The sequence below is a fragment of the Octopus sinensis genome, linkage group LG18 (genome assembly GCF_006345805.1).
Source record: "Octopus sinensis linkage group LG18, ASM634580v1, whole genome shotgun sequence".
NCBI lineage: Eukaryota > Metazoa > Mollusca > Cephalopoda > Octopoda > Octopodidae > Octopus > Octopus sinensis.
In genome coordinates, this window is record NC_043014.1 from 35,020,818 (window position 1) to 35,037,661 (window position 16,844).

General features: G+C 38.6%; 1 protein-coding gene and 1 long non-coding RNA gene across 5 annotated transcripts in view; one reads left to right on the top strand and one right to left on the bottom strand.

The window, feature by feature from the left end:
- The window catches only part of LOC118766977, a 389,104-nt gene that overhangs the window by 298,696 nt on the left and 73,564 nt on the right, over nucleotides 1-16,844 (top strand). The gene's annotated exons all lie outside the window — the stretch shown is intronic.
- LOC115221802 (copine-3) overlaps nucleotides 12,023-16,844 on the bottom strand; it is a 65,124-nt gene continuing 60,302 nt past the window's right edge. For 2 of the 4 annotated variants that reach the window (XM_036510868.1, XM_029792037.2), the window contains exon 15: nucleotides 12,312-12,522. In XM_036510868.1, coding sequence (XP_036366761.1) covers nucleotides 12,418-12,522 — 105 coding nt within the window. In that variant the 3' untranslated portion in view covers nucleotides 12,312-12,417. The other 2 variants (XM_036510870.1, XM_036510869.1) reach the window with 2 other exon arrangements.

A 16,844-nucleotide genomic window follows, 5' to 3' on the forward strand; every position in this document is an offset into this window, starting at 1 on the left:
AAGCTTGAGCTTTCCTTTCAGTTTAACACATAGGCGAAAGTAAAGAATACGCACACCACCTGTTTTCAGCGTTTATAGTTAGGTTTAGGGTTGTGGTTACGTTTAGGGTAGGGTTACGCCGAAAACGAGTGGTGAGCGTATTCTTTACCTCAGCCAACACATGAATATTAATTTCATACAAACGAACAAAATTTTTGAACAATGTTCAGCTACCATAATTTTAAGCAAATCAATGTACTTTTGTATTCCTTCTTTGGAAACGTTAACTCCTGAAGGAGACGCGGAAGCATTGTCATAAAACACAATATGTTGTCTAGGGAATTTTAAACCAATTCATTTCCAGGTCTGGACATCACTGATTTCTTCCAGAGAGAGAGAGAGATGATGGGATCAACTCCAGTGGTGAACTACAAAGGGTCCGATAACAGAAGGTGCACTTGTACACCCTAAAATTTTGTAGGGTTGCAAAATCAATATTGACCTTTCCCAAGCTTAGAAAATAGTGTTTAAAAATAGATCTGTAAAAAAAGTTGCTTGAAGTTAAATTTCTTTACAAAATAAGAACAACAACTAAAACAAACAAAAAGATCTCACCCAATCCCTCGAAAGATATATTACTGAACTGAATCATCCTCAACATTAGAATTAAAATTTTATATACATATATATCCCGTCCATAAAGGATTTAGTTTTATGGCGTCTCGTTAGATCCCACAAACCTGTTGGCCCATGACCTCTTCAAAATATGAAAGGAGTATTTTGAAGAGGTCACGGGCTAACAGGTTTGTGGGATCTGATGTTACGTAAGGTAATGCCATAAACTGGCCTTAACCATTTTTAATATATAACGGACGTTAAACGATGATGATGATGATATATAACATGCAGCTGTGATACCAGTGCCGGTGGTACGTAAGAGAACCATCCGAACGTTGCCAGCGTTGCCCTGACTGGCCTCGTGCCGGTGGCACATAAAAAGCACCATCCGATCGTGGCTGTTGCCAGCCTCGCCTGGCCCCCGTGCCAGTGGCACGTAAAAAGCACCCACTTCACTCACGGAGTGGTTGGCGTTAGGAAGGGCATCCAGCCGTAGAAACACTGCCAGATCAGACTGGGCCTGGTGCAGCCACCTGGCTTCCCAGACCCCAGTTGAACCGTCTAACCCATGCTAGCATGGAAAGTGGACGCTAAACCATGATGATGATAGGAGAAGAAAACGGATGTAATAACAAGGGGAAACTCGTCATTTTCTCTGGTATGCCTTTAATTTAATTAGAAAACAAAGAAGGAATCTAATTATATTAAAGGTATACCAGCGAAAATGATGAGTCTCCCCTTGTTATTATACCCATTTTCTCCTATATAACCTAAACTATGGTCTACCAACCGAACCACCTGCTACCGTACAACTTTATAAAAGACTGTACCACAATCAAGAGCCCTTCACAGTCTCAATATCCATTTCCTCAAATTCCTCTGAATGCCATTACTGACTCATCATCATTGCCATCATGTTCTACTGCTATTACCCTTACCACAATAACAACAACAAAATCAGCATTGTAAGTCACTCTTTGATACTAGAACAATTGACGACATATTAAATGACACAGTCTCTAGCTCTTCTCCATAGTCAGCCCACTCAAATTCTTCTCAGGATAACACAACAGATCCATCATTGCCATTGTCATCCTATTCTACTGCTACTGCCATTACCACCACCACCACCACCACCACCACCACCACTACTATTACCACTACCACCACCACCACCACCACTTCTACTACTACTACTACTACTACTACTACTGCTACTACTACTACAGTACTCCCACTGTCCACCTCAATCTGATTGTATACTTAATGGCTCCATGATAAATCTGCCAACTGTAAATAAAGTAACATTATGAACACAGGAAATCCAAAAAGATGCTGTTCTTCTCAACATGAGAAACTATGCATACACAGTGACTGTAGCTTCACCCATTTACTTAGGACAAGATGCACAATTCATACAAGCAGTAGACTGGTGGATTACAACACAGAACAAGATGCCTTGTAGTATTTGTACTTTACAATCTGAGTTCAAATTGCTGCCCTGCCAACTGTTATCTACTTATGTAGTAGACTTAAAACATTACTTGGTTTAACACTGCTACTCGATCTTTCGGTACCTTTAGCAGAGTTTACACAGGATTCTGATCTAAGAATACTTTCTTATTCCAACCTTATTTTGAATGTTCTGCAGAAGGCCATGGATACAACACTTGCTCTTAACTTTTGCGATTAAATCTCCTACTCTATCAAACCTGATACTGATGTTCTAATAAATTCTGTTTTTATTATCAGTTTCTTACAATATGATAAATCAGAAGCTATTCTAATTGGTCACAATTTACTATAACAAAGTTGGTGTTCATTGGTATAACCTGGAATTTGTTGATATTTATGTTAATTACTATTTATCTAGCAGTATTATTAATCTCCATGTATCTAGCAATATTATTAATTCTGTTAGTCTTATCTTGCATATAGTATTAACTTGAAAAGTGTTGATGGTAAACTCATCTGAAAATCCAAGTATTTTAATTGGATAAAGGGAAGGTTCAGTGGAAACAGTGAAGTTAAACGATGTTAAAATGAAATGTGTTCTAAAACAATTTTTGTAATTTGGAATGTCTTTGACATCATCTTGATGTAGTAAATTGACTTTAATCAGTGAAAAAGCTTTATGTGCAAAGGATCCCCAACTTTGCTGAGGAAGCAACATAGAGTAACATACAATGGACCATGTGTGAACACTGTTGTAGGGAGCCTTGCTCTTTTCTTTCATTTATTGATACAATGAGTATTAGGGAATTAATGCTATCTTAAAATGAAGGACAAATACTGTACTAATAACTTAACTGATAGCTAATCACCATACATAGTTGGAATAACTGTCTGCTTGGATAAACCAGGGACCTTGTCTTTGGTCGCCCTTCATAATGTCAACTATTTTACAGTGTGTTGGATGTATTTTATTATGGCACCAACACTAGTGATGTTGTCATGTCTTCAACAAACTAAAGAGCCCTCTTGACTCCATGTTGTTACATTTATCAGCAATTTACTGAGTGTGCTGGACTCCTTTTGATCACGACACCAGCCCCTATGAGGCTATCTTGTTCCCTACAAAACTAGAGTTCTCATTACTCTATATTGTTCAAGAGGGTGAATAGAAATGCGAATGTGCAACCTTGCTTTAGTATCATGGGAAGAATTCTTAAAGTTTGTTGCTGATCTATTTGCAGTTGGATGATTATACCAAAGAATTGGGGAAGAACTAGTTATTCCTGGATTTGCCACAGACCTTTCCTGTTCACAGAATTGAAAACTTTGATAAGGTTGACAAGCATCAACTACAAAACTCTGTTTTGTCTCTACATTTCTCTTGAAGCTGCCTGGGAACAAGACTTGTTATGCACTTGTCTCTGACCACCCTTCTGTGTGAATTTTGAGTCATGGTTTACCTATGGTCACAACCTATAACTTCTTTAACTCTTTAACATTCAGGTTTCTTTGCCTATTGTATAGCTAATTTATTGATATTGCTTTGAATTAATCATGCATTATCTTGTTGCTTTGAGATTTCAACAATGTGATTGTTTACTTTTAGAATGACATTGTAGGGTAGGTGTGAGAGGCTGGATCCGGTCACTTTGAACATAAAATAATTAGAATATTAGGACTGGATATTGCCAGTTTAAATGCTAAAGGGTTAATGCTTCTACCAGGGCTGCTTCTGTGCTATCTCTAATATTCATTGGAATAACTTTGTCATCAACATTGAAGTCACCTGTATCAAGGGTATGCTGTTAAAAATGCAACTGTGCTGGGTAGGGTACATTTTCGACATGAAGAATCACTGCATATCCAAGATTATACTGTATGGTAAACTTGCCACAAGTCACCATTACAGAGGGGTAATGAAGAAGAGGTACAGTGATTCTTTGAAGAAATTTCTTAATGCCTGCCACACTGACCTTCACTACTGGATCATAACCCTTCGATCATAAGTTCTATTGAAATACCATTTTCCAAACAGTTTCCTCTTTGAGGATGCAAGAAGCGCTTTCCTTCAGGTAAAATAATAAGTAAGTAAATAAATGAAGAAAGAACTGTAATGTAGCAACACTGAACCAAAGTTAGAATTTTCCTTGTGGTTTGCAACCTAGCCTTCATGTCCTACACAAGTCTCCTCAGCTCCCATTAAACTTGCAATAGTTGTAGACAGGCTGCTTCTGGATTCTTTGTTTGTGAAGCCATTATGATTACAAATACACACGTCTTGCCAGTTACTTGGTTACCTTATTGGTGCTGGTGCCACATAAAAAGCACCTAGTATTCTCTGTAAAGTGGTTGTTGTTAGGAAGGGCATCCAGACATGAAAAATCATGCCAAAGTAGACACTGGAGCTTGGTGCAGTTCTCCAGCTCACGTCAAGCTGTTCAACCTATGCCAGCATTGAAAACGGACTTTAAAGTGTGATGATGATGGTATATACATAAAAACTCTACACATACAGATGTCTTGCAAACAACTTGCACATGCAAGTGCTACCAGTTAAAAGCTCCGTATACCGGAAGCTAGCAAGTGTATGGGGTCATCAGGAGAGAATGCGTGCCGTTTCGGGGCCTACCTCTCGACGGTATCAATGCCCACCGGCCCCCCTCACTGATATTAGGCCCCGCTTGCTAGATCAGCTGGTTATGAAGTTAAACTCAATATACTTCTAGCCATCGCTCATCGTCTCTTTTTAACCAAATCCAGTGGCTAGCCTTCTCCACTGTAGATTGGATATCAGTCATGGTGGTATTGACTTTACGATGAGTTAGGCCTAGCGATAACAACAGTCGTCTCACGCTGTGTCCAACAAACCCTCTACATCTGACTTTGATAGGAAAATGTTCCGCTTTCCAGCCAGCGTTTTCACATTCCTCGAGGAGGTTTTCATAACGGTTCAATTTTCGAGCCCGAGCGGCGTCCATATTATCTTCATGAGGAACTGTTAGCTCGACTATATTTACAACTTTCTTTCTTTCACACCACATCAAAATATCTGGTTTTTTCGTAACTGGGATGGGAAAGAAAACCTGGCACCCAGGTAAATCTTTTATCTTCTAACAAGCAAAAATGCTAGTTCTAAAATCTAAGAGATCAACACAGTAGTTGTACTAACAAGTAATGTTCATAGCAACTTCAACATGGCTGTCTGTTTGAACAGATTTAACTGCAATTTTTTAACTCCAAGAGGACATCTCTTCTAGCTAGTTAATGATGTACAGCTGCATTTGATATATTGTGAGCAGGGAAGTGAATCCCTACCTCCTTCTAGTGAAGGGGCCAGCAGACCAGCCTGGTTTCGGGCTATTTCTGTCTCTCTTCACTACTGATTTTTGCTTGTTGCAAAATCAGCAACGGTGTGTCACTTGAAATTATATATATCATGAGCAGAAGCGAGCTACTGCCATCTCTAGCAGACAAGGCGTCCAGTACTGAAGAGAAGCAGAAATAGCCTGAAACCAGGCTGGTCTGCTAGTCCCGTTGCTAGAAGGTGGTAAGAGTTTGGTGTTGAGCTGGCAGAATCGTTAGCACGCGGGCGAAATGCGTAGCCGTTTTTCGTCCGCCTTTACGTTCTGAGTTCAAATTCCGCTGAGGTCGACTTTGCCTTTCATCCTTTCGGGGTCGATAAATTAAGTACCAGTTACACAGTGTGGTTGATATAATTGACTTAATCCGTTTGTCTGTCCTCTCTGTCTTTAGCCCCTTGTGGATAGTAAAGAAAGAGGTGGTAAGAGTTTGCCTCCCTGCTTGCAATATATCGGATGCTGCTGTACCTCATTAACCAGCTAGAGGAAGATGTCCTCTTGGGGTTAAAAAATTGCAGTAAAGTCCATTTGCATGGATGGCCATGTTGAAGTGGCTATGAACATTACTTGTTAGTACAACTACTGCGTTGATCTCTTAAAGGGCATTTTAGAACATTTTTGCTTGTTGCAAAATCAGCGACTGTGTATTGCTTAAAATTATATAGCATGTGAGCAGAAGCAAGTTATTGCCATCTCTAGCAGACGAGGTGTCCAGTACTGAAGAGAGGCAGAAATAGCCTGAAACCAGGCTGGTCTACTGAAGGTGGTAGGAGTTCACTCCCCTGCTTGCAATATATCGGATGCAACTGTGCATCGTTAACCAGCTGGAGGAGATGTCCTCTTGGGGTTAAAAAATTGCAGTAAAGTCCGTTTGAATGGACAGCCATGTTGATGTGGCTATGAACATTACCATTTGTCTTCTATCTTTTACTTGTCTCAGTCATTAGACTGTGGCCATGCTGGGGCACAAACTTGAAAAATGATTTCTGTCAAATGAATCAACCCCAGTGCTTATTTTTTTTTTAAGCCTGGTACTTATTCAGTTGGTCTCTTTTGCTGAACTGCCAAGTTATGGGGAATGTAAACATGCCAACACCAGTTGTCAAGCAGTGGTGGGGACAAACATATATACAAAGACATACACACACATATATACATCGAGTTTCTTTCAGTTTCCATCTATCAAATACACTCACAAGGGTTTGGTTGGCCTGAAGCTATAGTAGAAGAGACTTGCTCAAGGTGCCATGCAGTGGGACTGAACCCGGAATCTTGTTAGGAAGCAAGCTTCTTATTTCTTTATTGCCCACAAGAGGCTAAACATAGAGGGGACAAACAAGGACAGACAAAGGGATTAAGTCGATTACATTGACCCAGTGCGTAACTGGTACTTAATTTATCGACCCCGAAAGGATGAAAGGCAAAGTCGACCTCGGCGGAATTTGAACTCAGAACGTAACGGTAGACGAAATACGGCTACGCATTTCACCCAGTGTGCTAGCGATTCTGTCAGCTCGCCGCCTCTTACCACAAGCTTCTTACCACATAGCCATGCCTGCACCTGTCTTCCTTATCTAAATCATACCACATTTCCAATGCCAAAAACTCAACCACGAAATATAAACACGAGAAGTGAAACACAACACATTGATGAGAAATTTAATAAATTTATTATTCGCTTTATTATGATTTTGGAGGAGCATCAACAGTTTTCTGTCTTACATATCAAATAATTTAGCTGCATATAGTAAGATGTGTATAGAAAAAGTCAATATTGATCAATATTTTAGTGAAAGCTCTAACAATATTTACAATTTTTAATATGAGTATATTTGGAATGTGCCTTAAGTTTCTCCCTATAGAAACTCACCAAATATTTTAACTAATATATATATCATATAAATTGTAGCAATTACATACTAGATAATGTACACCTTTCATGCATATCATACTGACTTAAATTTAGTAGCTCAGCCTATGTTCCATTGTCTATAATTCAAATGACTTACAACCCACATTAGACTGCAGCTCAGTTGTGATGATACAGACAGAACCTTTTCAAAGCAACTGTCGGACATCAGTAATGGCACTTCGGTTGGCGAGAAGGATGGCTGGGTAAGCTTGCCTTTTCGACATATGGTATCTGATTTAAAGGAACTAATGAATAAGGTGTTTCCTAACCTGAGGAATCAGTTTACAGACCACAACTGACCATTTTAGTTCCAAAGAATGTGGCAGTTGATGGTTTGAACATCAAACTTCTGAAACAGTTGCCAGGTGAGCGTCACATCTAAAATTCCATTGACACTGTACTCAACATCGATGAAGCTGTGAATTATCCAGTTGAATTCTTGAATAGTCTAACACCACCTGGCCTCCTATCTCACAACTTGCACCTCAAGATTGTAGTACAGTTATGCTGCTTCGAAACCTTGATCGACTAAAGCTTTGCAATGGCACATGACTTATGATAAAGAAGATGATGCCAACAATCTTGGAGACAACAATTTTAATTACTAAAGCAAGCGGTGAGCCTATATTCATTCCTAGAATTCCACTTATTCCCTCAGATAGGCCTTTCCAGTACAAGTGCCTGCAATTCTCATTGAAACTGAGCTTTGCAATGAGCATCAACAAGGCCCAGAGGCAGACCTTGAATGTAGTAGGTCTGAACTTGGGGGAACCGGGTTTCTCCCATGGTCAACTTTATGTGGGATGTTCAAGAGTCAGCAATCCTAATCATTTGTTTATTTATGCCCCACGAGGAAAGACCAAAAATGTTGTTTATCAAGAAGCTCCGCAAACTTAATAAGATTCACCAAATCATCAGGTATTTATAATTTAACTGTAATATTTGAAAGTGTTGTAAATGTATTGATAATCTACATGTTATTTTATTCTTAAATCTATATGGAAATTTATTTGTATGTCTACTGTAAAACTAAATGTCAGTCTGTTTCTACATTCATTGTAAATCTAGTTCAACGCTAGTGCCCCTAAGGGCTATATTCTCAGGAATGCACAAAAGCCCTTTTCAGAGTTATTTACTTTGAATTGTTATTATCTCATATTTGATTAACCTGTTATTACATAACATGCTTCACGATTTTGGTATACATACCTTATTGGTATTTCCACCTAAGTTCTATATACTCTGGAAATGCATTAAAGCCATTTTCAGGGCTACTTTATTTGAATTATTACTATTGGGTAACTAATTCCAAGTTATTATGTAACTGACTTCATGACTTGGGTATTCATAACTTATTGGGATTTCCTAAAAACAAGATCCTGTGTAAGACAGTTTGGTATTTTCTGTAAATGCACAAAAACCATTCTAAGGGTTTCATACTTTGTATTGTTGTTATTGTATTAGCAAAACAATTATGAGAATGGAACCAAAGGATAAGCCCCACTTTACCGGGAATTACTGGGTACATCAGCTAGTATATATATATATATATTATATATATATATATATATCTAAGAGAAAGAGAGAGAGAGACATAGGTATAGAAAGAAACACCTTATAAATAATAATGGCTTACTGTCAGAATTTCAAACTATGTTCAATTATCTGAAATATCAGGTTCACTGAATTAGTGTGTAATTGACACAGTATTCCATAGACATGTATATCCTTAATGTTATTGTATTTTCAGGTAGAATCAGTGTAACACAATGTGACAAAGAAGGACCTTTGAATTACAGGCACAAATCTATTTGATGGGCTTTTGCACAACTTCCGTCTGCCCAATGTCACTCACATAGTATGGATTGAGTTGTGGCTATAGAAAATGACATTTGCTCAAGATGCTCAAATGATGTTCGCTCAGGGTGTATACAAATATACATTTGCTCAAGACGTATACAAACATACATTCATGCAGATGTATGCATACATATGTACAGTATGTGTATGCATTCTCAACACCTTCCTCTTTGGCTCATCTTATATAACAATGTAATTCTAGTGTCTGCACTAAAGATGCACATAATGCTAAAGCTAACTCCCAAGCAAATTTAGAAATTATTGAATATTAAAATTTATTAGGGAAAAATATTTGCTTGGAACTATTTTTCACTAGTCAATAAATAACAACTTCAGAGAAAAAAAAAAAAGCATTCCTCATATACTTCAGTCTCTTACATAAGACAAATGAACAAATCTCCCTCCACCACCACAGAATGAAACTTTGATTTAACAGATTAATAGTAGGGAAGGCCTGTTCATCATTGCTATAAATGCATTAAATTGAAGGGTGCAAATTTGAAAGTTATCAATGTTAAAAAGAAAAAAGCATTAATGCTGTTCATAATGCATAACAGATAATTATTCATCATCATCATCGTTTAGTGTCCGCTTTCCATGCTAGCATGGGTTGGACGGTTCAACTGGGGTTTGGGAAGCCAGAAGGCTGCCCCAGGCCCAGTCTGATCTGGCAATGTTTCTGACTAGGCCTGGTGCAGCCTTCTGGCTTCCCAGACCCCAGTTGAACCGTCCAACATTTATATTTAACATTATATTTGACATTTATTTTCCTTTCTGATAATGCAGTTGTAGAGTATTGTGCCATGATCATAGTTGTACTAGAGAATTGCATTATCCTTATTTGGTTCATTAAATCTGAAATTCATTTATTTGGAGTCTGTTAACTGAATGCTTACTATCAATTTATCTGTCTGTTTATCTTAGCATAATGGCCTAGTGATAAGAGTGTTGGATTCACAATCATAAATCCTAATGTATTGTGTTGTTGAGCAAGGCACTTCATTTCATGCTGCTTTAGTCCACTTGGTAAGCAATTAGGAGTTAACCTTGTACCAGACTAGAGTCTCATCTAGAGACTGACTTGTACTCTCAGTAGCTTAATGCTTTAGAAATTAAGATAAGCAATGGTTCAATATACCTGTAGATTCGAGACAGGTGTTAACCTATTTTATTGGTATGTTATTATCTCTGTTATCTTTTACTTGTTTTCAGGTGGACAATGATCACGCTTGGGCAACATCTTGGAGGGATTCTACTCAATCAGATCAACTCTAGTACATATTTTTAGATCTGATACTTATTCTATTGAGCTCTTTTGCTGAAATGCTATGTAGCAGTGTTGTAAAGAAATCAACACGCATACATAGACATTTATATATATATAATAATAATAACAATAACAACAATAACAATAATAATAATAATAATAATAATAATTATAACTCCAAACTTACAGGGAAAAATTCAATTTAGTATTAAATCAAATTTTGTGCAGTAATAGGTTGTCTTTGACAATATTTGATGTAATGTGATGAAGTTGATCAGCAGATTAAGTAACATTTTGAATAGCATAATAGTGGTTTTTCTCTAATTTATATGTATATATATATATGATAGGCTTTCATCTACTAAATTCATTCACAAGGCATTGGTTGATAGAGTGCTATAGTAGAAGACACTTGTCCAAAGTGGCACACAGTGGGACTGAACCTGTGGTTTCAAAGGAAGCTTCTTAACCACGGCAATGCTTACACGTCTTGTTATTTTTGTAGATAGCTATTTTCAGAAAACTGGCCATATAGTTAACATTATTCACTGTTTGAGTGAATAGACATGCTCTGAGTATACTCTTGTATATTGGAGGGGGACAACAGGGAGAACGCACTTGTTTTATTGGTCAGGGGGATCATGGTTTTTGTTGGGCTTCCAGGAGCTGTCCTCACTTTTGGAGAATTTATCTTTGAAATTTGTCTTTGTTGTTATATGCAATCCTATACTGTATCATCCCATACCATCTGTGATCTTTGCATCAACCCTTATTAAAAAAGGCATTATTTTTTTTTTTTCTTATTTCTTTACTACCCACAAGCGGCTAAACACAGAGAGGACAAACAAGGATAGACAAACGGATTAAGTTGATTATATCGACCCCAGTGCGTAACTGGTACTTAATTTATTGACCCCAAAAGGATGAAAGGCAAAGTCAACCTCGGCGGAATTTGAACTCAGAAGGCATTATTATTATTATTATTATTGAGTGAGAGAGCAGTGCATGCCATCAAAATGACACTGGGGTAAAATATACGAAACTCAGTATACCCATCATGAGTACCCGTCTGATAAGGGTACACCAGGCACATGCATCACATATTATTATGATTATTATTATTATTATTGTTGTTGTTGTTATGATTATTATTATCATTATTATTGTTGTTGTTGTTATTGTTATTATTATTATTATTATTATTATCATTATTGTTGTTGTTGTTGAGGCAGTGAGCTGGCAGAATCATCAGGATGGGCAAAATGCTTAGTTGCATTTCTTCAAGCTCTTTATGTTCAGAGTTCAAAGTCCACTAAGATTGGTTTTGCTTTTATCCTTTTTGGGTTGATATACTAAATCCCAGTTGAGGACTAGGGTTGATAAAATAAGTACCAGTTGAGCACTGGGGGGTTGATGTAATCTACTTCTTTCTCCCCTCAAAATTGCTGGCCTTGTGTCAATAATTAGAAATAACTATTGTTATTTACTTGGAAACTTGCTATTTATATTCTGAGCTCAAATCTGATGTCATCATCCTTTCATTCTTATAGGGTTAATAAAACAAAGTACAAGTGAAGTACATGGGGTCGAAAGTTTAACTCCTTTACCCCAAATTTGTGACCTTCTGCTTATGTTAGAAATCATTGTTTATTTGGGAAAGATTTTGTGCAGTAATAGGTTGTCTTTGACAATATTTGGTGTTATGTGAAGAATTTGATCAGCAGATTAATTAAGTAACATGATGAAATATTTATAATCATCTTAGAGTGGAATATTTCATTGAAGTGTGAAGTCGATAATGAAACTAAAATAAAACCTTAATACATATTGAGAGAGAGAGAGAGAATGAGAGAGAGAGAGAGAGAGAGAGAGAGAGAGAGAGAGAGAGAGAGAGAGAGAGAGAGAGAGAGAGAGAGAGAGAGAGAGAGAGGAACAGACAGATAGACAGACAGACAGACAAAAAAGTCCTATGTCTGTTTTTCTATTGGCATCAAATTTCTTGATCGAAAATAGGACACAACCTGGCCTGGTACCTCAGCTAAAACATTGCGTGCAAGTTCAGCACTTGAGCTCTGAAATAGAAGAGTTATATTGTTAAAGACATATATACATACATACGAAGATAAACATTTCCAGGGAAATAAAGTTAAGGTGAAACAAAAATGGAGGTAGATTTGAAACAAGGGAGGAAAACAGATAATTGCAATATGTTTGCTTGAGGTTAATGCTCCATATATTCAGCCCCTAAACAAGCTAACCAAATATTGGTAAAGAACCAGTTACTAACATGTTCTAAATATCTATTTCTTTATTGCCCACAGGGGGCTAAGCATAGAGGGGAAAAACAAGGTCAGACAAAGGGATTAAATTGATTACATCGACCCCAGTGCATAACTGGTATTTATTTAATCATCCCCAAAAGGATGAAAGGCAAAGTTGACCTTGGTGGAATTTGAACTCAGAATGTAATGGCAGACGAAATACTGCTAAGCATTTTTCCCGGCATGCTAACGATTCTGCCAGCTCGCCACCTTAATATTTGATCCACCAATATGCCTCCTCCTCCTGTCCTCCTTGAGATTACTTGAACAACTGGAGATATATAGAAAGGCTGGAGTGATTTCACCAACAGTAAACTTGGCATCCAATGGTGAATGTATGCTAAGTAACTTTGAAATTACACACTAGACAGTCTAGGCATTCACCTCAATGTCATCAAAATTTTCTTAATCTAACTAAAAACATGAAGTCTCCAAAAGCAAGTGAAGTCATTTATAGAACAGAAGTGGATGGAGGATAGTATTGGAGGTGGGCAGGGAAGGGAAGATGAGAGAATCTAGAGGATTTATTAAATGAGTTGCCCCCCCCCCCCAAAAAAAAAACCGCCCATTAATATTTTGTCAGGAAGCAAATTTACTCAATGCTATGCATATTGGTTTCAAATTTTGCCACAAGGGCAGTAATTTTGGGGGAGGGAATAAGTTGATTACATCGACCCCAGTGTTCGACTTGTACTTATTTTATGGACTCCTAAAGGATGAAAGGTAAAGTCAACCTTGGTGGAATTTGAACCCAAAACAAAGATGAACGAAATGCTGCTAAGCTTAAGCTTTAGTCTGGTATGCTAATGATTCTGCCAATTTGCTGCCTTAATGCTATGCATAATAATAAACCCATACATATTTTGTGCACAAATTAATTATAATTCTTCAAATGCATTTTTCATTTGGTGTAGGAATTTGTAGGTAAAAAACTGTTAAAGGTGTCACACATTGTAAGGCTAAGAGAAGGGGAAGCACAGTGTATAACTGTGATTAGTTGATTGTAGGACAGGAAGAAGAGGAGACATTGTATGCCTGGAAGAAGAGGGTGAGCATTGTAAGATTGGAAGAAGGTGCACACTGAGAGAAGGGAGTACACAGTCTAGGGCTGGGAGAAGGGAGTACACAGTCTAGGGCTGGGAGAAGGGAGTACACAGTTTAAGGCTGGGAGAAGGGAGTACCCAGTCTAGGGTTGGGAGAAGGGAGTACACAATTTAGGGTTGGGAGAAGGGAGTACACAGTCTAGGGTTGGGAGAAGAGAGTACACAGTTTAGGGCTGGGAGAAGGGAGTACACAGTCTAGGGTTGGGAGAAGGGAGTACACAGTCTAGGGCTGGGAGAAGGGAGTACACAGTCTAGGGCTGAGAGAAGGGAGTACCCAGTCTAGGGTTGGGAGAAGGGAGTACACAGTCTAGGGCTGGGAGAAGGGAGTACACAGTCTAGGGCTGAGAGAAGGGAGTACACAGTCTAGGGCTGGGAGAAGGGAGTACACAGTCTAGGGCTGGGAGAAGGGAGTACACAGTCTAGGGCTGGGAGAAGGGAGTACACAGTCTAGGGCTGGGAGAAGGGAGTACACAGTCTAGGGCTGGGAGAAGGGAGTACACAGTCTAGGGCTGGGAGAAGGGCAGGGGCACACTGAAAGAGTGACCTAGGTCACTGAATACCCTGGCATTGGCCCTGTCCCACAAATCATACAGTGTGTGCTATGTGTTCCTGCAGAACATATGCCATGTACAAAACTGCTACAGCTCAGTGGTTGAAAGCATATAGGCTAGATTTTTTACATTCTCGGTGATAATCTAAGCATTTCTAAATTCAATGATATTTCACACAGGTATAGCTGGGTGGTTAAGAAGTTCACTGTGCAACCACATGTGTCTGCGTTCAATTCCATTGTGCAACACCTTAAGCATGTAAGCATTTTCTAGTATAGCCTTGGATTGATCAAAGTCCTGTGAGTAAAATTTGGTATGAAGAAACTGTGTGGAAACTTGCAGTATCTTTTAACTTTTATCTTTTACTTGTTTCAGTAATTAGACTGCAGCCATGATGGGGAACTGCCTTGAAGAAATTTTAGTCAAACTAATTGACCCTAGTACTCATTTTCTTTATGAGTCTGGTACTTATTCTACTGATCTCTTTTGCCAAACTGCTAAGTTACAAGGGCATAAACACACCAACACTGGTTGTCAATTGGTGGTGGGGCACACACACACACTATGGGCTTCTTTCAGTTTCCATCTACCATATCCACTCACAAGGCTTTGGACAGCCCAAGACTATAGTAGAAGACACTTACCCAAAGTGCCATGCAGTGGGACTGAAACTGGGACCATGTAGTTGAGAAGCATACTTCTTATCACACAGCCACACCTGCACCTGTATGTCTACATCTTTTATGATGTATATCATCGAAAACTACGAACATTGATGGGTTGGGAGCATATATGATTGTAGAGGTGATTTAAAAGACTCCGCCGGTTACGACAAGGAGGGTCCCAGCTGATACGATCAACGGAACAGCTTGCTCGTGAAATTAACGTGCAAATGGCTGAGCATTCCACAGACATGTGTACCCTTAACGTAGTTCTCGGGGATAGTCAGCGTGACACAGAGTCAGCGTGACAAGGCTGACCCTTTGAAATACAAGTACAACTCATTTTTGCCAGCTGAGTGGACTGGAGCAACGTGAAATAAAGTATCTTGCTCAAGGACACAACGCGTCGCCGGGAATCGAACTCACAACCTTACGATCATGAGCCGAATGCCCTAACCACTAAGCCACGCGCCCTCACTGTAGAGGTGATAAAACTGAAGATATGGATATAATGAATGTCATATCTGTATACTGATGTAATTGTTTCGTGTATTAATTAATTTTATTGAAAAGTTGTAGAAAGAGCTGGGAGAAGAGGGAGCATGTTGTATGGCCAGGAAAAGGAAGCATACATTGTAGGACTGGAAGAAGTGGGGAGGAGACACATGATGTATGGCTAGGAGAAGATGGTGTACATTGTAAGGCAAGAAGAAAAGGGTGAGACCGACGTGTATAGGCCATCGCAGCAGCCGCCGTGCTCCACACGTGGGTCCTAGACATGCGGCGGCTTCAAGCCCTTCGATTTAAAGCGGCGAGCTGGCAGAAACGTTAGCATGCCGGGCGAAATGCTTGACAGTTTTTCTTCTGTGTTCGTGTTCTGAGTTCAAGTTCCGCCGAGGTGACTTTGCCTTTCATCCTTTCGGGGTCGATAAATTAAGTACCAGTTACGCACTGGGTCGATGTAACCAACTTAATCCCCTTGTCTGTCCTTGTTTGTCCCCTCTATGTTTAGCCCCTTGTGGGCAATAAAGAAATAAGAAGAAAAGGGGGAACACTGAAAGTAGGGAGCACACATTGTAGGGTTGGGAGAAGAAGGTGTGTGTTGTAGGGCTTGGAACTAGATCAAAGACTGGCTCCAAAAGATTTATATGATATTTATTGATTGAATTGAGTATAAGTGTCTGTGCCTGTTGTAATTGAATTGGATGTATCTCTGGAATAAATGTGAAATAAATGATTCTTTGGTTATTAAATATATAAAATAGTACATAAATATCCAAGAAAAAATAGGCTTCAATTGTTATTTACACTCATATTATTTTGTGTCTCGACATATTTCAATTTCAGCATGTGATTTTGGACCATATCATATGTCAAATATGTAGGACAAAGGAATAATTTCAGGAAATGCATAGTTCAAAGAGATAGTAGCTACAATACATATTCATATTTGAGTATATATACAACTAGCAGTATCGCCCGGTGTTGCTCGGGTTTGTAAGGGAAATAACTATATAAGCATTTTTAGAGATGTAAAGTATAATAGCCATCTCAATATGGCTAACCTCAAAGGAGTGGTGTTACTGTAGCTTTTTACGTTCTGAGATTTAATAATACATTTTTAGAGAGTTACTTCCCTTATATAATAGCAAAAAAATGCATTAAAATGGGGAAAATGATGGAAAATTGTTTTTTAAATCGTAGACTCATCGTAGACACGCGCTAATACCCAGAAGGGCTCGATATGAATCACGACT